This window comes from Oncorhynchus mykiss, chromosome 11 (genome assembly GCF_057628025.1).
Source record: "Oncorhynchus mykiss isolate SJ-2025 chromosome 11, ASM5762802v1, whole genome shotgun sequence".
Lineage (NCBI taxonomy): Eukaryota > Metazoa > Chordata > Actinopteri > Salmoniformes > Salmonidae > Oncorhynchus > Oncorhynchus mykiss.
Genome location: NC_143032.1, coordinates 43,090,016 through 43,113,197, shown reverse-complemented (window position 1 = coordinate 43,113,197; position 23,182 = coordinate 43,090,016). Strand labels below are relative to the sequence as shown.

General features: G+C 43.4%; 1 protein-coding gene across 1 annotated transcript in view; it reads left to right on the top strand.

Moving 5' to 3' along the window:
- Positions 1-23,182, top strand: part of adgrv1 (adhesion G protein-coupled receptor V1) — a 212,527-nt gene that overhangs the window by 2,624 nt on the left and 186,721 nt on the right. Inside the window, exons 2-3 of the mRNA XM_036935476.2 lie at positions 21,472-21,659; positions 22,344-22,493. Coding sequence (XP_036791371.2) covers positions 21,474-21,659; positions 22,344-22,493 — 336 coding nt within the window. The 5' untranslated portion in view covers positions 21,472-21,473. The remainder of the gene's footprint in view (positions 1-21,471; positions 21,660-22,343; positions 22,494-23,182) is intronic.

Sequence of the window (23,182 nt, the reverse complement as noted above, 5' to 3'; positions counted from 1 at the left end):
ATTCTGTCGTAAATTCGATGGAAATCTAGCTAGTAAGGTACTTAATTGTTACCCAGAAATGATTTGATATTGGTATAAAAATGTCTCTATTGGGTATTTAAGAGTGGCAAATCCCAGTATGCTACAGTAGCCACTTTCCACTGTGTTTTGGGCAGACTTGGGTCTTATTACTTGCCCGTTGTTGCACTGAGTGTCTTTTGTTTGTTTGTTTCTTTTGTTTGTTTGCTTTTATGTCATTGCTTGGCACGACTTACGGCGCAGTCGCCTGTGTGTGAGTGTGAATGTGATTCACTGGGCGGAAACTGTTTTACTGCCTGCCCTGCTCAGCCTCCGTGGCTTCCCCTTACTGCAGCCGCACACAAAGGGGACAGTGCCATAAACAGGCCGTGCTAATTGATAAGGTGCTAGAGTGCCTCATGGCCAGACTGAGATGGATGTCTGCTGGAGAGATGCCTCACAGGGCAAGGCGTGATGGAGCACCAGACAAAGAGACAGCCTCCCAATCTGCAGGATCACAGGGGGCCAAGGTGATGTCCTGAAAACCCAACTGAGCACCCCCAATAAGAGGCGGTCGATGTTCCTCTTCTGGGCGCAGTCTAGATTGATCATAGACATGGCTGTTTTTGTGTTGGGAATGGCAGTGGTGGGAGTGGGTGTCCTTTGATACCCCACAGCAGTTACTAACACCCTCCCTCTTTCCCTCAATCCCTCCTCACCCCTAGCATGCTGCCCCCTCCTCCTGCTTCACCAAGCAGCGTGGGTAAAGTGTCTGCATGTAGCTAGGAACCAAAGCAGGGGCAGCTGCCTCACCCATATGTCAAGAGCATCGATTTTATTATGTTTGAAAACGAATCGTTCGAAGTGAAGCTCTGCGCTCCTCCATCCTTCTGATGGAGCATAGAGGGGAGGGGAAAGTGCCTCATCCTGTGGGCCCTGACTCCCAGACTCCTAGATCCAGATGGGGCTCTTTCTGTGGGCTTCTTTACAGGGGATAAGGTAGGTCAGTGTTGTGCATCTCTCCATGTATCCCTCCTTTAAACATTTGGAAGTCTTCACACCCCTCTTGGGTTATAATACGGTGTTCTCTGCTTATTCATTGTGCTCATTTCTTATTGTAACAATACTATGTAGATAGCTCAGTGCCACAGAGCAAGGCATGGCTCTGACTTATGCTAAGTGTGTGGGAAAATGGGATAGAGATTAGTTCCAGTCTGGTTTTGTTTTCCACACCTTGAGAGTGTAAATAGTGGGGTTCCAGCCTCAGAGCTCTTTCCCACCACTTTGGGGCCTCGGCTAAAACAAAGCACCCACGCATGCCATTGGGCTGCACACAGTCACTCAATTCAGCCAGCTCAGCCCAGCCCAGTTCACAAAGACACAGGAGCCACAGGAGCCACAGCACAGTAGCAGCGCAGTGGGGATATGACTGGGGTTACGCAGTTCAGCTGAGTGCTGCTATGGGAGAGAGGCTGGGAGGCCAAGAACATGCTCAGAGAGCATACATAAATGGCATGAATTCCCTCCTGGTTTTGAGCATATCATGGGCAGTTTAGACCATTAGAGATAAGTTCTACTCTTATAACATGACAATCAACTCTCAGGCTAATAAGCTAATGGTGATGGAATGTTGCAGGTTGGACTGTGTCTGTGCTGGTTGGTGGCGGGACGCTCCTCGATTTTGTGATTTTTGGTCAATGCTGAAAAGCACAGCTGTGGAAAGGCAGCATAATTAGGGCTCTGATTCCAAAAAGGAGACATGAAGAGACTTTGAATGTGTCGTGGGGTGAAGCACGCGCATACACACACAGACAGACAAAGACATCACACACAGACACAAAACGCACACTTAACATTTTCCCTTGTTTCGTTTGTTAACTTCTTAAACGGAGTGGAATATTTGAACAAATGGCGGTAGCTAAGGAGGGACAGAAGAAAATGATCACTACCTTGCTAAAGGAATTGAAGCTCACTTGGTTTTTAGCGCTGCTGCGGTCAGTTAATAGGCGGGTATTGAGTGTCCTTTATGCTCAAACGTAAGAGAGATGACGAGAGAAGAAACCTGTGTTAGGTGATGTCATCACCACATGTTTTAAGTTGCAGTAAAAGTCTAAAGCTATTGCCATCACGTTGATGGAATAACAGTGAGTCGCTTCTCTTCGACTTTGTCAGATAAGTGACGGATTCTAATTTATCCACTGTTGAAGTGCTTATAGACTGTGTTCGGAGTACTTTTGTCAGTTCAAGCTAACCAGTAAGACGGTGTCATGTTTTAGTAGCAGTTTACTTTGGAGCAGAGGGACAGGAAAGTGGCGGGTCACATCGTGAGCCCTTGGAGAGGTCCAACAATCCTGAGGTCTCTTTATTTTACCTGACGGACCGCAATTGTTATGCAATGGTTTCTGATGTGAGAATCGTTTCGGTCACTACAGCCAACTCTTGGCCCAGACCTTCCTCTAAACTCAAATCCATTTCCTATACACACACACACTGTTCTGTATTGTACTCTGTAGGGCCAAAGAAGAGCCCCCCCCCCTACAGTTGTCTTGCATCCCATTTTCCTGGGGCATTGAACTTGAACTTCGACCCTCTCTGATGTTCTTAAAGCCGCCTCAGAGACTTAGCACCCTGCTGGGCCATGCGATGCATCACCAGCTTGTCCACTCTCACTGAGGTCCATAGCTGCTACTTACCTCAGCTTCAACAAAGGACTGTCAATCATTTTTATTTATTTATTTTTTATTTTACCTTTATTTTACTAGGAAAGTCAGTTAAGAACAAATTCTTATTTTCAATGACGGCCTAGGTTCAGGGGCAGAACAACAGATTTTGTACGTTGTCAGCTCGGGGATTTGAACTTGCAACCTTTCGGTTACTAGTCCAATGCTCTAACCACTAGGCTACCCTGACTGAATTTACTATGCCACAAACGTATAAATCATTTTTAAACATGTTTTGCAGTTGCTACACTATCTCTATAATATGACCATTGAACGTAAGATATACAAAGCAGCAATTCTGTCAGCTAGATATTCCCTAGCCATTAAAAGCATTCATTTGATTGCTCTCTGTCTGCTGTTTAGTGCTCCTGTTCTGTAGGATTTACTGACCCCCCCCCCCCCCCCCCCCCCCCATGGTCACAGTGGTAAGTTTATCCATCCGGCCGTAAACTCCCGCGGGTCATACCTCTTATCCTTGTTAGAGGGGGAGCCACGTTTCCTCTCCTAATTTACAGGGGTCGGTTGGAGAGTCACACACAGACTCCCATTGGAGGTCACAAACAGATCACGCTCCCCAGATCTCACCCTCATTAGACCCACCCCAACCCTGCTCTACACCCCAGACCCCACCCCATTCTCCAGCATTAGTTACCCCGATGAGTGCCTTGGTCAGGGGATATAGACAGGCTGGATGAAAGCACTGCTGACAGTATGTAGCCTGTGTATGCATGCATGTGTGTGTGTGTGCTCTTTTTATTTCACCTTTATTTTGACAGGGATTCATGCTGAGACCAAGGTCTCTTTTACAGATGATAAACATCAATACACATTAATATACACTATACACATCAATACACAAAACATCATCATAGAAAACATACACATTCTTCAGTAAAAAAAAAGGTCCTCAATCAGCCTTTTGAATTGCTCGAGATCAGGGTTGGGCAACTAGATTCAGCCACGGGGCGATTTTTGTCAGAGCGGATGGTTGGGGCGCCGGAACGTTAAGGATAATAATTTATACACTGCAAATTGATCACAGTTAAACCCAAAACGAGATTGTAATTGACCTTAACAATCATGTCATGCCTTGATTACATTGAGAAACGTCTCTTTTTTTCATTTGTGGGAACGCTTTTCTACTAAAAAAGTTTTTAAAAAGTGTGTGTGTGTGGCTTATACAGAGGAGCATTCTGTTAATTTTTGTGTATATTTTTTTAAACTAAAAACTTTGGGGGCCAGCAAAAAAAGGCACTAATTCATCTCTCTGTGTGTGTGTGTGTAGCTTATAAACGGGAGCATTCTATATGTCGTTGCCAGTCAAGAAAAGAAGCAGGCCAATTTGCAACACCCTCTTTCTCTTTCATGTTCTTTCTCTTGACTAAGTGTCTCTGGCTCCTTTCTACCAACCAGGCACCTTCCACATTGTGGTTTTGCCATGCTGCAGGAAGGACTTAAGTAGAGTGTTGGAATAGAGATCTGGTGTGTTTGTTGTTTGAGAATATTTAGAGTGGGAGGTGTGTTGATCCTTATTCTCGGTTCTTTCATTTGGAAATTAGGCTAGAGCACCATCTCCATCTTTTTTTTTACAGGTCTACAGGAGAAAACTGACTGGTTGTTGTGGCCCCCAGAGAGGAGCTGTGACATGAGATTATCAGTTCATGTGTGCATCCTAAAGGGCTCCCTGTTCCTTTATATAGTGCACTGTTGACCAGGGCTTGTGTTCCTTACTATGTGTTGCAATGCTGAGAAAATGGATAAGAAGTTATTAGTTGGGATTTATGCCTCTATACTGTACATCTTAGCCACTAAGATGTATAAAGGACTGAGAATAAAGATCAACACACCTCCCACTCTAAATGTTCTCAAACGACAAACACACCAGATCTCTATTCCAACGCTCTACATAAGTACACGATATGCTGTCATTGATAACCTTTATCAGTTTGTGGACTAGGAAGTGTCACGCAGATTCAGAGTAAAGTAGCCTGTCTTCACCGTATCTGCCGTATGCTTGAAGACAGACAGTTCCCATTCGATGAATTGACGATCGTATCAAAGTGGGGTCCTGAATGGTTTGCTTGCTTATGCTTACTGTCTTCAAAGATAATCTGATCAGCATGCAAAGTCCCCATACGAATCACAGAGCAGGTGTTCGCAGTTAACAGAACCCAGGTTGTGTAGTGACTCACCACATGATGGGGAGAGAGAGGGAGAGAGAGAACCTGTGTGGCCTGTGAAGGGCCAGGGAACGATCACTGAGACTTAATGACCAGCTTGTTAGTGGAAGTGCGGTATATAGGCTGTGCATTTGCTGTACCGCTGCTCGGGACCGGCCACACTTGATCAGGGATTTACTGAAGCCACAATTCTGCCATCTGTCCCCAGTCTGCCAAGAGCAGCCCAGTGGAGAGGCTTGGAGAGGAACGAGGTTCCCACATTGCCCATACTGAAGGGGAGAGCATAGAGAGAGAGAGAGAGAGAGAAAGACGCAGAGAGAAGAGGACTATCTGTCTGAATGGGGTTTGTACTCGGCTGGGTGGGAGGGGGAGTCCTGCATGCAAAAAAGGAGAGAGACAAAGAAAAGAGAGGGGGAAAAAACAACGCGAAAAGAAAAGAACAGGCACAACAGAAGCCTGCTGAAGAACTGTGCGTTGGTCAGTGAATTGTGATGTCCCGCTCCCGCCCTGACAACAGCCACCCCTCTGGGTCCCGTCTCTGTTGTGGACGTCTATGAAAGGCAATTAGCATTTCATCCAGGCCTCACTGGTTACATGCGATGAAGTAATACTCTGTCTAATTTGGCCCTTTTGGTCCCGGTTCTGTAGCGAGCTCGTCCTTGTTTAATCCCCTGAAAGTGCATTTCTGTCTAGCTCAATCATTGTGTGTGTTGTACAGGCTAATCAGTCAGAAGAGAGAGCCAGCTCCAGGGCGCTCGGAGCACTCAATGGAACTGGCTTGTTTTGTCTGGGATTCTACCCACTTTTCTCAAAGAAAAAAAAAATCTTTGTGTTTTTGGTTTGCGAGGATGTGAGATGCAGTTGGCGCAATTTGAGAGCAGCCAACCGCAGCCGTGGGGACGGGACAATACCTCTGTTAGACGTTCTATTTTTTTCCTGTCCACAGTAAAAAAGCATCAGTGATTGGCATCATCTCCACAAGAGGAAAATAATTTGCTAGAAAAAGTATCTGTCAATGTGCTTGACGACCTGGAATTGTGTTATGTTTTTAGTTGCATTGTTTGTATATCGTTGTCATTTTAATTTGTGTTACTTCCCTTGCCTACCAGTGCATCAGTGCTTTGCTATTTGTCGTGCTTTATGTTTTTTTGCGGACCCCAGGAAGAGTAGCTGCTGCTTCTGCAAAAACGAATGTGGATCCATATCAACTTGACTGCTCCCTAAGATGGAATGATATCCTTTTTTTTCCCACTCATACCTCTCTGCATCCCTCAAAAACGTATTTCCAAAACACTATTTTGTCTGCTTGTAGGGCTAATGCTAGGTTCTCTGTGTTTCCCCCCCCCAAAATAAATAGAAGTGCATTTCCAGAATAGCTCTCTGAATTAGTGTCTAGCCAACAATACGCTGTGGTTTACTGAATTTTCGTCAGATTTAATGATGTACCTTTAAGCCAAAGTCACTTATTACATTTCTTAATTCCCCCAAAACTCTGGATGTTGAGAACTTTCACTGATCTAAAAATACTGAAGGAGAAACTATATGTGAAATTGCAATTATGGCTTTGTGAGCTGACCATATATGGCAGCCCTTCGTGGCCAGCGACGAGGAATGGCATGGAGGGTGGTTTCTGAGGTAGCCTAACACATGGGGGTGGCATAATTCATGTATGGTTTTCTCAAATAGAAAACTAACCAACAAACACAGAGGATACATTCTGGTTTGGGCAACGACGCCAAGCTACAGAAATTAAGAGAAAATTAAACAGCCTTTTAAAAAAACTTGGTGGTTTCGCCACCTACGCTAGTTGTTGTGCTGCCTGACTGAACGTGACAGTGCCATGGAATAAAGGCCTACCAGGGCCAAGCTAGATTGGTTGAGACTCAAGCCCTTTTTATAGCTGGTTCTAACATGCAGCCTTTGTCCATGTTTTTAGACATTTTTGAAACATTATTGAAAATGAAATACAGAAATACAGTGCCTTGCGAAAGTATTCGGCCCACTTGAACTTTTAGACATTTTGCCACATTTCAGGCTTCAAACATAAAGATATAAAACTGTATTTTTTTGTGAAGAATCAACAACAAGTGGGACACAATCATGAAGTGGAACGACATTTATTGGATATTTCAAACTTTTTTAACAAATCAAAAACTGAAAAATTGGGCGTGCAAAATTATTCAGCCCCTTTACTTTTAGTGCAGCAAACTCTCTCCAGAAGTTCAGTGAGGATCTCTGAATGATCCAATGTTGACCTAAATGACTAATGATGATAAATACGATCCACCTGTGTGTAATCAAGTCTCCGTATAAATGCACCTGCACTGTGATAGTCTCAGAGGTCCGTCAAAAGCGCAGAGAGCATCATGAAGAACAAGGAACACACCAGGCAGGTCCGAGATACTGTTGTGAAGAAGTTTAAAGCCGGATTTGGATACAAAAAGATTTCCCAAGCTTTAAACATCCCAAGGAGCACTGTGCAAGCGATAATATTGAAATGGAAGGAGTATCAGACCACTGCAAATCTACCAAGACCTGGCCGTCCCTCTAAACTTTCAGCTCATACAAGGAGAAGACTGATCAGAGATGCAGCCAAGAGGCCCATGATCACTCTGGATGAGGTGGGAGACTCTGTCCATAGGACAACAATCAGTCGTATATTGCACGAATCTGGCCTTTATGGAAGAGTGGCAAGAAGAAAGCCATTTCTTAAAGATATCCATAAAAAGTGTTGTTTAAAGTTTGCCACAAGCCACCTGGGAGACACACCAAACATGTGGAAGAAGGTGCTCTGGTCAGATGAAACCAAAATTGAACTTTTTGGCAACAATGCAAAACGTTATGTTTGGCGTAAAAGCAACACAGCTCATCACCCTGAACACACATCCCCTCTGTCAAACATGGTGGTGGCAGCATCATGGTTTGGGCCTGCTTTTCTTCAGCAGGGACAGGGAAGATGGTTAAAATTGATGGGAAGATGGATGGAGCCAAATACAGGACCATTCTGGAAGAAAACCTGATGGAGTCTGCAAAAGACCTGAGACTGGGACGGAGATTTGTCTTCCAACAAGACAATGATCCAAAACATAAAGCAAAATCTACAATGGAATGGTTCAAAAATAAACATATCCAGGTGTTAGAATGGCCAAGTCAAAGTCCATACCTGAATCCAATCGAGAATCTGTGGAAAGAACTGAAAACTGCTGTTCACAAATGCTCTCCATCCAACCTCACTGAGCTCGAGCTGTTTTGCAAGGAGGAATGGGAAAAAATGTCAGTCTCTCGATGTGCAAAACTGATAGAGACATACCCCAAGCGACTTACAGCTGTAATCGCAGCAAAAGGTGGCGCCCCCTTAAGTATTAACTTAAGGGGGCAGAATAATTTTGCACACCCAATTTTTCAGTTTTTGATTTGTTAAAAAAGTTTGAAATATCCAATAAATGTCGTTCCACTTCATGATTGTGTCCCACTTGTTGTTGATTCTTCACAAAAAAATACAGTTTTATATCTTTAAGTTTGAAGCCTGAAATGTGGAAAAAGGTCGCAAAGTTCAAGGGGGCAGAATACTTTCGCAAGGCACTGTATATCACTTTCACAAGTATTCACAAAGTTGACTCAAAGGTGAGTCAATACATGTTAGACTCAACTTTGGCAGTGATTACAGCTGTGTGTCTTTCTGGGTAAGTCTCTTAGAGCTTTGCACACCTGGATTGGACAATATTTGCACATTTTAATTGCACATTCTAATTAATTCTTCAAGCTCTGTGAAGTTGGTCGTTGATCATTGTTAGACAGCTATTTCCAAGTCTTGCCATAGATTTTCAAGCCGATTTAAGTCAAAACTGTAACTAGGCCACTCAAGAACATTTAATGTTGTCTTGGTAAGCAACTCCAGTGTGTACTTGGCCTTGTGTTTAAGGTTATTGTCCGGCTGAAAGGAGAATTAATCTCCCAGTGTCTGGTTTGCAGAACTACTTTAGTGCCTTGTTGCAAACCGGATGCATGTTTTGGAATATTTTTAGTCTGTTCAGGCTGTTCAGGCTTCCTTCTTTTCACTCTGCCACTCTGCCATTTAGGTTAGTATTGTGGAGTAACTACAATGTTGTTGATCCGTCTTCAGTTTTCACGCTCATTAAACTGTTTTAAAGTCACCATTGGTGAAATTCCTGAGCGGTTTCCTTCCTCTCATGCAACTGAGTTAGTGAAGGACGCCTGTATCTTTATAGTGACTGGGTGTATTGGTACGCCATCCAAAGGGTAATTGATAACTTCAACATGCTCAAAGGGATATTCAATGTCTGCTTTTTTTTATTTGTACCCATCTACCAATATGTGCTCTTCGTTGCGAGGCATTGGAAAACCTCCCTGGTCTTTGTTGTTGAATCTGAGTTTGAAATTCAATGCTCGACTGAGGGACCTTACTGATGATTGTGTATGTGGGGTACAGAGATGAGATTGTCGTTTTAAAAAATCATGTTAAACACAATTAACTTATTATGTGACTTGTTAAGCACATTTTTACTCCTGAACTTATTTAGACTTGCCATAACAAAGGGGTTGAATACTTGTTGACTCAAGACATTTCAGCTTTAAATTTCACTTTGACATTATGGGATATTGTGTGTAGGCCAGTGACACAAAATCTCAATGTAACCATTTTAAATTCATGCTGTAACACAACAGAATGTTGAAAGGGGTGTGAATACTTTCTGAAATCACTGTTTGTAGTGACACTTTGGGATGTATGAAGTGTACTGCCTACCACTCCCAGTGTGGCCTGTCTCACCCAGATCAATGGAAAGACAGGGGGGTGTCACAGAAACTGTGGTCTACTAGAGTTACTGACAGGCACTTCCAATGTGGCCCGGCTGACTCCAGATCAGGAAACAGAACTTGATGATGAATGAAATCCCACAGCCGCCCCATGTTTAAATCCTGCGGATCTGTGGGAACATAAACTTCTAGACACAACCACAGGCTCATACGTGGGGGGACTTTTTAGAACTAGGGAAACCTAAGGGCTGGGAAAGCCCATCATAAAGACTATGAAGTCTCAAGACTGGGTTTTAAAACATTGGCTTGGCATTTGCATTGGCATGCGATTGAAAAAGCTTGGATAGAAGATATGCATGTATGTTAAAATGAATTTCTCATTGGTACTATTAGCATTTAGAATCGCACTGATCCAGTGATTGGCGCACATTGACAGAGTCCTCTGTGCAAGTGTGTTTCTGCTGTAGGAGTCTTTTTTTTAGAAGGGAGTAGTCTGCATCAGACAGTATGTCTATTATTTGGCTACACTCAGCTCCGTGCTCACGTGATCAACCAGAGACACCCATACAGAAGCCTAATATATTGACATATGTTTCAAATACATACAGTACCAGTCAAAAGTTTGGACACAGCTACTCATTCAAGGGTTTTTCTTTATTTTTAGTATTTTCTACATTGTGGAATAATAGTGAAGACATCAAAACCAAGAAATAACACATATGGAATTATGTAGGAACCAAAAAGTGTTAAACAAATCTAAATATATTTGAGATTTGAGATTCTTTCCAACAGTCTTGAAGGAGTTCCCACATATGCTGAGCACTGTTGGCAACTTTTCCTTCACTCTGCAGTCCAACTCATCCCAAACCATCTCAATTATGTTGTGGTCGGGTGATTGTGGAGGCCATGTCATCTGATACAGCACTCCATCACTCTCCTTTCTCAGAAAACAAAAGTCTAAAATTTGGACTCATCAGACCAAAGGACAGATTTCCACCGGTCTAATGTCCATTGCTCGTGTTTCTTGGCCCAAGCAATTCTCTTCTTATTATTGGTGTCCTTTAGTGGTGATTTCTTTGCAGCAATTGGATCTTGAAGGCCTGATTCACGCAGTGTCCTCTGAACAGTTGATGTTGAGATGTGTTATTGTTACTGTTAATTGAACTCTGTGAAGCATTTATTTGGGTAGCAATCTGAGGTGCAGTTAACTCCTAATGAACTTATCTTCTGCAGCAGAGGTAACTCTGGGACTTCCTTTCCATGTGCGCTCCTCATGAGAGCCAGTTTCATCCTAGTGCTTGATGGTTTTTGCAACTGCGCTTGAAAAAGTTTTCAAAGTTCTTGAAATGTTCCACATTGAATGATCTTCATGTCTTAAAGTAATGATGGACTGTCGTTTCGCTTTGATTATTTGAGCTGTTCTTGCCATAATATGGACTTTGCCTTTTACCAAATAGGGCTATCTTCTGTATACCAACCCTACCTTGTCACAACACAACTGATTGGCTCAAACGCATTAAGAAGGAAAGAAATTCCGAAAAGGAACTTTTAACAAGGCACACCTGTTAATTGAAATGTATTCCAGGTGGTGAAGCTGCTTGAGAGAATGCCAAGCGTCTGCTAAGCTGTCATCAAGGCAGTGTTTAACACTTTTTTGCTTACTACATGATTACATGACTCCATATGTGTTATTTCATGTCTTCTCTAGTATTCTACAATGTAGAAAATAGTAAAAATAAAGAACAACCCTTGAATGAGTAGGTGTGTCCAAACTTTTGACTGGTACTGCATGTATTTGAAAAATTGGGGAGCCAGACCCAGCCAATCAGAATGAGGTTTTCCCCTGACTGCTGCTCTTCTCCTTCATCTGAAAAAAAAATTGCAACGTCTGCTCTGTCAGTTGGAAGTGGGCTGGGGGCCTGGCTCGGAAACATTTTCAATTGTGATTGACAGTTCAGAAGAAATATGTTCTAGGTTCATGTGTCTCTTTTCAAAATCAACATAGCTAATCTTATTATGTTTCATAAGTGGTGGGTAGCCTCAATAGCTGCATAATTTTTTTCCAAATTTTACACGCAAACCACTTTGTGAATCTTAAGCCAAGATCCTGTATCAGAGCTCAATAGACTCAACATTACAATTCAGCATGATACAAATAGATGTAAATATCAGATATTTAAAAATATATTTACATACATATTACATACATGTTTACATACATATTCTATGTATGTATGTATATTCTATTCTATTTCATGAATATATATTATTTTACCCCTTCTTGTCCCATCGCTGCAACTTCCGTACGGAATCGGGAGAGGGGAAGATCGAGAGCCATGTGTCCTCCAAAACACGACCCCGCCAAGCCGCACTGCTTCTTGATACACTGCTCGCTTAACCCTGAAGCCAGCCGCACCAATTTGTCAGAGGAAACACCGTACAGCTGGCGACCGAAGTCAGCGTGCATGTGCCCGGCCCGCCTCAAGGAGTTGCTAGAGCGCGATGGGACAAGGACATCCTGGGCCGGCCAAACCCTCCCCTAACCCGGACGACGCTGGGCCAATTGTGCGCCGCCTCATGGGTCTCCCGGTCACGGCTGGCTGCAACACAGCCTGAGATCAAACCCAGGTCTGTGGTGACGCCTCTAGCACTGCGATGCAGTGCCTTAGATCGCTACACCGCTCAGGAGGCCTCATAAATGTATTCTTGACATATGTGTCAATATATTTTTAATTCCCCCACATACTGTATTATATACATGTATTATAATACATGAGTTTTCCGTATGGGACTACACTTGGCGTCCTCAGTGAAGCCAGTGACATGTTTTTTCTTGTGTGGCCACACATACAGTGCATTCAGAAAGTAATGTACCTCTTGACTTTTTCCACATATTGTTACGTTACAGCCTTATTCTAAAATATATATTTTAAAAAAATTCTCATCGATCTACACACAATACCCCATAATGACAAAGCGAAAACAGGATTTTAGAATTTTTTACAAAAACAATCATTTTACATAAGTATTCAGAACCTTTGCTACGAGTCTCGACATTGAGCTCAGGTGAATCCTGTTTCCATTGACCATCCTTGAGATGTTTCTACAACTTGATTGGAGTCCACCTGTGGTAAATTCAATTCATTGGACATGATTTGGAAAGGCACACACCTGTCTATATAAGATCCCACAGTTGACAGTGTATGTCAGAGCAAAAACCAAGGCATGACGTTGAAGGAATTGTCCATTGAGCTACGAGACAGGATTGTGTCGAGGCACAGATCTGGGGAAGGGTATCAAAATATTTCTGCAGCATTGAAGGTTCCCAGGAAAACAGTGGCCTCCATCATTCTTAAATTGAAGAAGTTTGGAAACCTGAAGACTCTTCCTAGAGCTGGCCGCCTGGAAAAACTGAGCAATTGGGGGAGAAGGGCCTTGGTCAGGGAGGTGACCAAGACCCAATGGTCACTCTGACAGAGCTCTAGAGTTCCTCTGTGGAAATGGGAGAACCTTCCAGGAGGACAACCATCTCTGCAGCACTCCACCAATCAGTCCTTTATGTAGTGGCCAGACGGAAACTGGTCTGATGAAACCAATATTGAACTCTTTGGCCTGAATGCCAAGCGTCACGTCTGGAGGAAACCTACGGTGAAGCATGGTGATGGCAGCATCATGCTGTGAGGATGTTTTTAAGTCAGGATCGAGGGAAAGATGAACGACGCAAAGTACCAACAGGAGAACGACCCTAAGCATACAGCCAAGACAACGCAGGATTGGCTTGGGGACAAGTCTCTGAATGCCCTTGATTGACCCAGCCAGAGCCCGGACTTGATCATCTCTGGAGAGACCTGAAAATAGTTATGCAGTGACACACCAAGAAGCCTCAAGGCTGTAATCGCTGCCAACGGTGCTTCAACAAAGTAGTGAGTAAAGGGTCTGAATACTCATGTAAATTTGATATTTCAGCTTTTATTTTGAAATGTTTGCAAAAATGCACTGTTCACACACACACACACAGACACGCACACATGCACAAACACACACACACACATGCGCACGCACGCACATACAAACACACAAACACACTCTAAACTGATAACATTTGTAACGCCCTCTATCTTATGTTCAGAACCTTTGATTGTGCATTCATTGGTTTCACACATCTTTCACCCCTGAGTCATCCATGCAAAGTCAAAGATTTCCGTGAAATATCACGTCACCAAGTCATCAGATAATGACAGGTTCCCCATTTTTAGTCATTTTAACTACCATTTAATCCAATAGCAAAAAATACAAGATCAACATTTATTTTTGAAGTGCTGAATAGAACGAATAGTAGATGGTAAATATGATTTTCCATACAGTATTTGACTATAACTTGACATGCACAATTAAATAAAATGTGTATCCAATGGCATGTTATGAGCATGTTGAGAAATATGTCCGTCTTACAGTCTCAGTCTCAAAAATCCTTATAAATAGGTGTATTGTAAAGCAGTTGTCTACTGTTGTATGCCATTTCTGTCCAATGCAGAATTGTAAATTCACATTTTCTACATGACTTACATATATACATTCATCTTCAGATAGCTATGTGATAGGTTGTCTCACCATCATTGTAAGTACATTCTCCCTCAACAAAGTCATTATCAGCAAAGTCAGTGCTAGTAGGAAAAGAGGAGTGCATTTTTTGGGGAGTGGGGACATCACCAGGAAGTAAATTAGTTAATATACCAGAGAGAAAGGGAGTTCCAAACCTCTCTGCCAATAACAACTAGTTAACAGTTTTCCCCTCCCCACTCAGACCACTCCCAGACAGTCCTAGCAAAATGATTGCTTTAGCCGTGGTATATTGGCCATATACTGTACCAGCAGTTAGTTGATAGTTCTATGTTGCTATGTCTGTATGCTATGTCTTGCTTGTCCTATGTTGCTCTGTCTGTATGCTATGTTTTGCTTGTCCTATGTTGCTATTGTCTATATTGTAATTGTTTTAAATAACCTGCCCAGGGACTGCGGTTGAAAATTAGCCGGCTGGCTAGAACCGGAACTTTTACTGAAACGTTGATTAATGTGCACTGTCCCTGTAAAAAGTAAATAAACTCAATAAACTCAACTCAGCACCACCACCCCCCCCCCCCCCCCACCCCCCCACTGCAACTCTGCTAGTACCTTGTGTAACACACCTTCCACACCGTTCATTATTTCCCATAGAACGCATAACCCCTCATTGATTATCCCTGACATAGGCCTAAACAACCCAGATATTTCAGCAGTGGGTTTTTCACTGCACTACCATATTTCCAAGAGGTAGCACACAGTGACTCTTTCCACTTTTGGCCGATGGAGGATGTATGTTTTACAGCCATATGATTTGATTTTACATTCCAACATAAATTAATGTCAAATTGATACATTTATGATGTAAAAATATAGAAATATACAGTGTTCAGCAGTTATCAAATTATATTTAACAAGGCACTACATACATTTTGGTTCAGTAGTTTTGAGCAGTTTGATTAAGTGATAGTTAATTGTCTTGCTAACAAATGACAAGAAAATCATATCAAAAGTCAAGTGAATTTGAATTATTGAATTTTAAAAAGCATAGATTGAATAGGTATCCATATTGTTGGTGCAATGAACAAGTGACTGTGAATGTGTTTGTTGTACTCACTCAGTCAATTGAAAACGTGCTTAGAGTTTTGAAACATGAGCCATTTTGATGATCTGTTTAGATGTTTGCGATAAGCATTGTGAAAATGTACCACGCACTTCTGAACTTTGCACCAAAGCGATTGGAAGAACTGTAAGATTACAGAGCAGGCCTGGCTCCCGGAAGGAGAAACCCTAGAGGCGAGCCCAGGCTGACCTCAGGAGTAGCCAGGTAACCCAACACCTCGTCACATCAGCTCCACAGGATCCAATGTAATCGCCCCCAAGTGTCAGTTACTATGGGCAGGTCGGCCCTGTCAACCTTGTTGGTGACGTTGGTGACAGGTGACGGGGTCAAAACACCACTGGCCACCTCTGTCATCGTCCTGGCAGCTGAGGGAGAGCAGTTGTCTAATGACTAGCTATCCATCACAAAGAAAGTGGTGCTAATGCTAAACGGTGCAGTGTCTCCGAGCTATAGTATGTTCTCTACTCCACTGGCTTTGATCTGTTAAGCTCCTGAAATGAGAGGCGTGCTTATTTGCCGTCCTGAATGAAGCTACATGCCTAACACTACGAAACTTTACTGGCAAGCGTGTGTGGTGCTTTTGCAAAGGGGCAGTAATTCCAAACCGACTGCACAGAGAGAATGTTATAGAAGATGCTTCGTAAGTAACAGGTGTACACTAACAGTGAAATGCTTATTTACAGGTCCTTTTCCAACAATGCAGGGTTAAAGATAAAGATGTATAAAGAAATAATATAAATAGTGACATGAGGTATAAATACACAGTGAATGACAATAATTATGAATAACGAGTAAAATAACATGGCTATATTACAAGGAGTACCAGAACTGAGACGATGTGCAGGGGTACGAGATAATTGAGGTACAGTATGTACATAGAATTAGGGGTAAAGTGACTAGGCAACAGGATAGATAATTTACAGTAGCAGCAGCATATGTAATGAGTATGAAAGTGTGTGTGTGGCATCAGTATGCATGTGTTATGTGTGTGTGTTGGGGTGTCAGTGTAAGTATGTGTGAGTGTGTGTGCATAGAGTCAGTGCAAGAGAGTTATTGCAATTCAGGTAGTCCGGGTAGCCATTTGAGGAGCTATTTAGCCGTCTTGTTTGGCTAGGGTAGGCCATCATTGTAAATAAGAATTTGTTCTTAACTGACCTGCCTAGTTAAATAAAGGTTAAATACAACAACAACAAAAAATATGAAAATAGATCCTGAATGGCAGAGATCCTGAATGGCAGAGAGTTAAGCCACAGTGGTGTACTGGGCCGTACTCACCACTAGGGCTGTTACGGTGACTGTATTACTGCCACAACGGGGTTCATGAGTCATGATGACAGTCAAACTCCACGTGACCTTTTAGTCACAGTAAATAGGCTTCTCCAAGCTCTGATGCTACTGATGGTCATTAGTAGCCTACCAAACTTGTTAACTGCCTGGTACCAACACTCTATTGTCCCTCTAATCACTGACATCAATACAAATGAATTTCCTAATCTAATCAAACACTTCATGAGAGCCCATGAGCTAATGTTGCTCAACATTTCTATAGGCTATGTAATTGCGTGAGAAAACAGAGTGATGGCCTCTATTAAAAAGAGGAGGATCCCATCAGCTTTCTAGAGGCTAGGCCTACTATATTTATTTTTCAACTTTCCTAATATTAAACACATTGCTTCTGTTTACAACAGGATGGCATGAAAATGAACCATGTGAATAGCATCCTCCATTTGCTATTTAAGTGCATAGATAACATTTTTCCCCTGCCCCTGTTTCGAGACAGGTGCATGATAATGGTCCATTCTAAATCAAAACAATTTCACACATATATTATTTAGTATATGTAAAGACAAGATAAAATCAAGAGCAGACTGATGGGTGAAAATATTATCCTATCACTTGTGAATGATATATTTTCCGCTGGGAAATTCTAGGCATTATCAAGTGCTTGTCAAATTGTAAATGAGAGACTGATGAAGTGTGTAAAGCCTGCGCAAAGATGCAGAGCTCATGCCTTTCATGCAACTTTTTTCAAATCATCATTAGAGTCTTAGAATCATCATGCAGCCTTAGAATTGATTAAAAATCAAAACATATAGCCCAACGTTTGTATCACAACTAACATTGCCAAATAACTTCTTAAAATAAAGCACATTAAGCCCCTTTACAAAGTTGCAGAGTCTTAACTGGCATACATATGCAGCGTGTGAGTTTCAAGTTGGGGGAAGATACATTATGTTGAAATGTATCTTCTGTTGAGTCAGCCTCATTACTTAATTATTATTTTTTTATGCTAGTGGTTGTATTAATTTGGGATCTATGGATCTATTGCATCCCACAACTGTCCCAGACTATGTTTAGAATATTTATTTCTCGCACTGAATAGAATAGGTCACCTTTTGTACTACCCGGGATAGTAGATGGACATAGGCTAGGGTTTTTTCTGTTTGTTCGGTCTACTCGTTTTGTTGGCTGACGAAAGTAAAAGTGGACAGCTCTTCCAATATCTTCAGTATGTGCCTCGGAATTGGATAAGGACTTGCACAGTTGCGTTCCCCAATGTGTCTGTCTTCACTTGCAGACTGTGAGAAAGACCCAATCACGCGACAGAGAGCCATGTGAGGGAGAGGTGCTTTGGTGCGCCAAGCCAGGATAAGGGAATTATAACTATTATATTCAGCCCAAGGTCAAAACGGCCAATGGCCGCAAAATGCATGGCTTTTTTTTAGGGGGCATTAAGGACACACAAAGGAAATGCTGACGTGAAATTCGAGGCATTATCATGTGTTTCTCAAATTGTGAATGAGAGACTGGTGAAGTGTCTAAAGCCTGAGCAAAAAAACCAAAACAAAGCAGATGCCTTTTTCATGCCACTTATTTAAAATCATCATTAGAGAGTTGCATCGTGCGGCCTTAGAATGTATGAAAAATCCAAAACATATAGCCCAACGTTTGTAGAACAACTAAAGTTACATAAATATCTTGAAACTATTATTTACCACTCAACACAATAACCGTGTGTGCACACTCCCTCATACTTTGGAGAAAATATAATATAATAATTATATTTTATTCAGATATGTTCAATTGTATTCTTCAGACTATTAAATAATGCAATTCTAAGCAAATTTTTCTGCTAAATGAACTAGTGTTGCCCACAGCCATATGGCATAGATAGATCAGGGCCTAATATCAGGATAACTCAGAGTTGTCTATTCTGTTCTTCTGAAACATACTACATTTTCTTCATATCATGTTTCTTTAGGCCTGTCTACAATAAGTAATGGATTTATGGTGATGGATTTATGACTTCTTAAAATGTAGATGTTCCAAGCCAGGATATGCTAAATGTGTTTGTTAATTAACAGTCGATTACCGTGAGACTGGCAGTTATTTGCTTGATAATCACCGGCTGACATGACTGCCACAGCCCTACTCACCACCCTCTGTGGTGTCTTGTGGTTGGATGCCTTGCTGTTGCTGTACCAAGAGGTGATGCAGCCAGTCAAGATACTCTCAATGTTGCAGCTGTAGGGCCTGAGGACCCTTGCCAAATCGTTTCAGCCTCCTGAGAGGGAAGAGGAGTTGTCGTGCCCTCTTCACAATTGTGTGGGTGTGTGGACCATGTTAATTCCTTAGTGATGTGGACACTGAGGAACTCGAAGCTCTCGACCCGCTCCACTACAGCCCCGTCGATGTGGACGAAGGTGTGCTCGGCCCTGCGTTTCCTGTAGTCCACGATCAGCTCCTTTGTCTTGCTGATGTTGAGGGAGAGGTTGTTTTCCTGGCACCACACTGCCAGGTCTCTGACCTCCGTATAGGCTGCCTCATCGTCGTCAGTGATCAGTCCTACCACCGTCATGTCGTCAGCAAACTGGGTGACGGTGTTGGAGCTGGAGACTGAGGGGCCCCCATGCTGATGGTCAGCATGGCGGATGTGTTGTTGCCAGGGTCCGGAGTAAGCGGAAGATACAGAGCCAACTCATTCAAATAGTAATTTTCATCCAAATTGAGGTTAGAGGATGTTTCTTGATTCCAGCTTTAAGATTTAGCTGAATATGCAGTCTAATAACAGTAAATGCAAATTGATTTGGTATGAATTTTGATCTTATCAAATAAATCAAATCCAATGTGTTTCCACTTTGCAGGCTACATTGTCTATCCAGACTGTGTGTCAACTCTTCAGGGGTCTGTTGTGAGGTTGGCATTGAGACAGCCAGGTCCCCAGTGTCCTGGCCTCTACCCTCCCCCTCTCTCTCTATCTGGCTGAGGAGATCTATGATGGACAGATCTGGTACTATGTGTATGGTGCCACTTCAATCTGTGCTCCACTGGCCTGGCCTTTCACCCTGCTGTCTGCAGTCTCTGGCCTCTGAGGCCTTTGACGCTCCCAGGAGGACGTATGTCCCGTGGCGGTACTGGCAAAAGTGTTTGGAGTTGGACTCTTCAGAGCCTTATCAATGTCAGGAGGCTCAGCCAGGCTTTCCACGCTGCCTTGTGCTCTGACAGACAGGCCCTGCATGGCCCAGGAGCCCCCATGTCAGAGTTGGCAGTGGAGGCAGCGTCAGGACAAAGACTGGTGCTCTGCACATAACCAGGCTGAGGCAACACGCCCAGCATCTCCCCAGCATCACACCTTTGGTTTTTGGGTCAGTGGACGTGTGGTTTTGCGGAGCGACTAAAAGCAATCTTTCTCACTCTCCGAATTTCATCAAGGGGGGGGGGGGGGGGTGCTGTTTATAAATGCCGAGAGATAAAGAGTGAATGTAAGGGGAACAATTAAGAGTGAGAGAGAAACACTGTGTGCCAGAGGATATGAGTGATAGGGAGGTAACAACGGTGTTGGTGTTAGTGGGCATCTGTGTAGCGATGAAGTGATAAAGCGAGAGTGGGCCCACGGAGCAATAGAGAGAGTCTCTCTGAGTGTGATGTGATCTCTGTCAGTGGGGCAGGAAGTTCCCATCCCCAGGGGAGACAGCAGGCAGAATAACAGGCTTTACTCCCCCACTGTCCCCTCTTTGTCCCGGCTCCCTCTGCCTCCCCTGCCCTGCCCCGCTACTCATCAGCTCTTAATCCACTTTTGATAGCTTTCACAGCACCCTGTCCACCACAGGCATACTCCCAGGCACACAAATGCATGTAATCTCTCTCTCTCTCTCTCTCTCTCTCTCTCTCTCTCTCTCTCTCTCTCTCTCTCTCTCTCTCTCTCTCTCTCTCTCTCTCTCTCTCTCTCTCTCTCTCTTTCTCTCTTTCTCTCTCTCTCTCTCTCTCTAAAGACACAAATATATATATATACTGTGTCAATATTTTGAATATCTGTTCATTTTATGGTTTGTTGATTTGTATTATTTTTTGATTATCATAGTGTGCAAAGTAGAATTTTAAATCTAAGTAATTGTTCCATTCAGTTCTCCAGCATGACACCTTTATTGGTTCATGTTTTCTCTATGAAACACACCATGATACTGAAAATAACCTAAGTGATCTAACAGGGATGGAACATAGGAAAAATTGGATGCTCTCAAAGTCAAAGTTTCCTAAGACATTTCTTCCCCCAAAAATGAAAACATGACTTCATTCAGTGCTGGTGTATTTTCCAACCTTGTAATTTCGAGCAAATAATTTAAAAAAGACGTGATCATGTACATCAGGAACATGGGACACCCACAACTTTGCATTACGGTGACCACACCCACTTGTCGTGTTGTTTGTTTTGTTAGCCATGACAACTGTCTGTGGGCTGCGTCGCTCTTGGATTCTTAGCAGGAACGAGAGCGTGGGAGCACTGGTGTTTAGACCATGAAAAGCTGACTCATAAAATCCCACAGGCTATCTCAACTGTCTCTAGGAAGACCGTTGTCTATCACATTATTATTGATGGATGTGATGGCAAATTCCACTAGTCAAGCGGGGTGAAACGAGAATCTAGACAAGTCATCATGACAACCTAAAGACAGCACGGGTTAAGGCATGGAATATTTTAGTGCAAGTTTCACTTTATATTCCGGTTCGCAGCTGGACTATAGTTTTAGCAGGGTAGTAGAGGTCAAAGATGTCATGTTCCCTTCAGTCATCTCTATCTGATCCTCTCTTCTGTCTGTCTGTGTTCCTCTGTCAGGAATGCACACTATCCTCACACTGGCTGGGTTGATTCTGGCTCTGTCCATCCCGAGTGCCAGGCCCGAGTCGGCTGAACTGAGGTTCCTGGGACAGACGGACTTCGTGGTCAACGAGAGCAGCCGCACCGTGGTGCGCCTGGTAGTGGAGAGGATCGGAGACCCGGTCAACGTGACCGCGCTGGTTCTGGTAGGAATGGCCTGGTCATAGGAGGACTGTTTTAGGTCACCTGTTGAGTGTCCGACCTACTGTAGTGTTATCTCAATATGTCTTTGTGTGCTTATGTAATCTCCTCTAAACTGGCTTTAGCCTCTCTGACCTAAGTCTTGTAGGGGACAGGTTAAGTGTTGTTAAAGCAACAGTGACAAGCCATGATTAGCAACACACAGCAGTAGGGCATCACAACGGAGCCTTAACCCAAACCCCTGGTTTCACTGATCTGCTCCTGAGTTCTCATGCGCAGTTCTCCTTAGGGGAATAGATCAGTGACCGTTTTACTGTGGGAGGTAGAGGGTGACATGAAAGGTCGACATCTGCAGTTATTGTCACCCACATCAGAATGTGTGTCAGCTCCCACATGGGAGCCAGTGCCTGCTCCCTCCCCATGGGTGTCTGGGAAACTGATGGCCTGCCTGGGACTTTCCCAGGCCCGAAGAAGCTCTTTTATTGTTTTTACAGTTCCTTAAATGTCAGTACTATATCCCTAGAGAATGAAACACAAAGTGTCATCTTCTGTTTCAACACTTTAGGTGACCCCAGCATTCTATTTGTCTGTACGAGTTTGTGTGTTTTGACTGGGTGTTTAAGTTGTAAACGATCATGCCAAATTAGGACAATAACGATGACCACATCAACTGTCCTTGTTGCTTCCAGTTGGAGGGAGACGACACGGGGGACTTTGAGGCCACCACGGCTGCAGCCTTCCTGCTGTCCTCAGAGGCCAGTAAGACCGTCTTCATCGCAGTCAGGGACGACGAGCTGCCCGAGGCCGATGAGACCTTTGTCTTCAACCTTAGGCTACAGGTAATGAAAAGAGTGTGTGTTGGGTTGGGAGGTCTGTGTGTGCATGTGTGTGTGTCAGCGGTCATTCAATGTCAGTGGTTGTTATGGTTGCCCTCATACTACACTCATGTGTTAATATGTGTGTGTGTGTGTGTGTGTGTGTGTGTGTGTGTGTGTGTGTGTGTGTGTGCGTTTGTGTATGCGTTGTAATGCTCATGAGTGTGTCTGTGAGTGAACAATGAGGCCTCCTTCTTTTGGCCTCCGATGTAGAACCTTAGTCAGTTATCCCGCAAAGATCTCTAGTGTTCCCATCCTGCCCCTGAGTACCTTAAACCCTCATCCTGGTCCAACCACTGCCGGTTGGACCAGGGGGGGCCCCGGAGCCCTGCCTTTACAACCCCAGCAGAAAGACTTGAGAGGCCCTGGATACCCTTTGATGTGTTCCTATATGGCTTCTCCAGGGCTAGGCCGCTGAAGAGAGCCCCACTTAAAGACACCTTTGTGAGCAGACAGACATTTTGACAGCCAAGGCTTCACCACACAGTAGATTAAAGCCCAGTCAGGGGCTGTGTGAAGTCACAGCAAGACAGCCGTTTCACACCATCAAACAGACCAGAGAAACCAATGTGTTTCCTGTAGCTGGTGAGACGTGGTAGGGAGGGAAAATGCTAGAGAACAGATCTGAGTATTCCCTCACAGTAGAAGGGTAT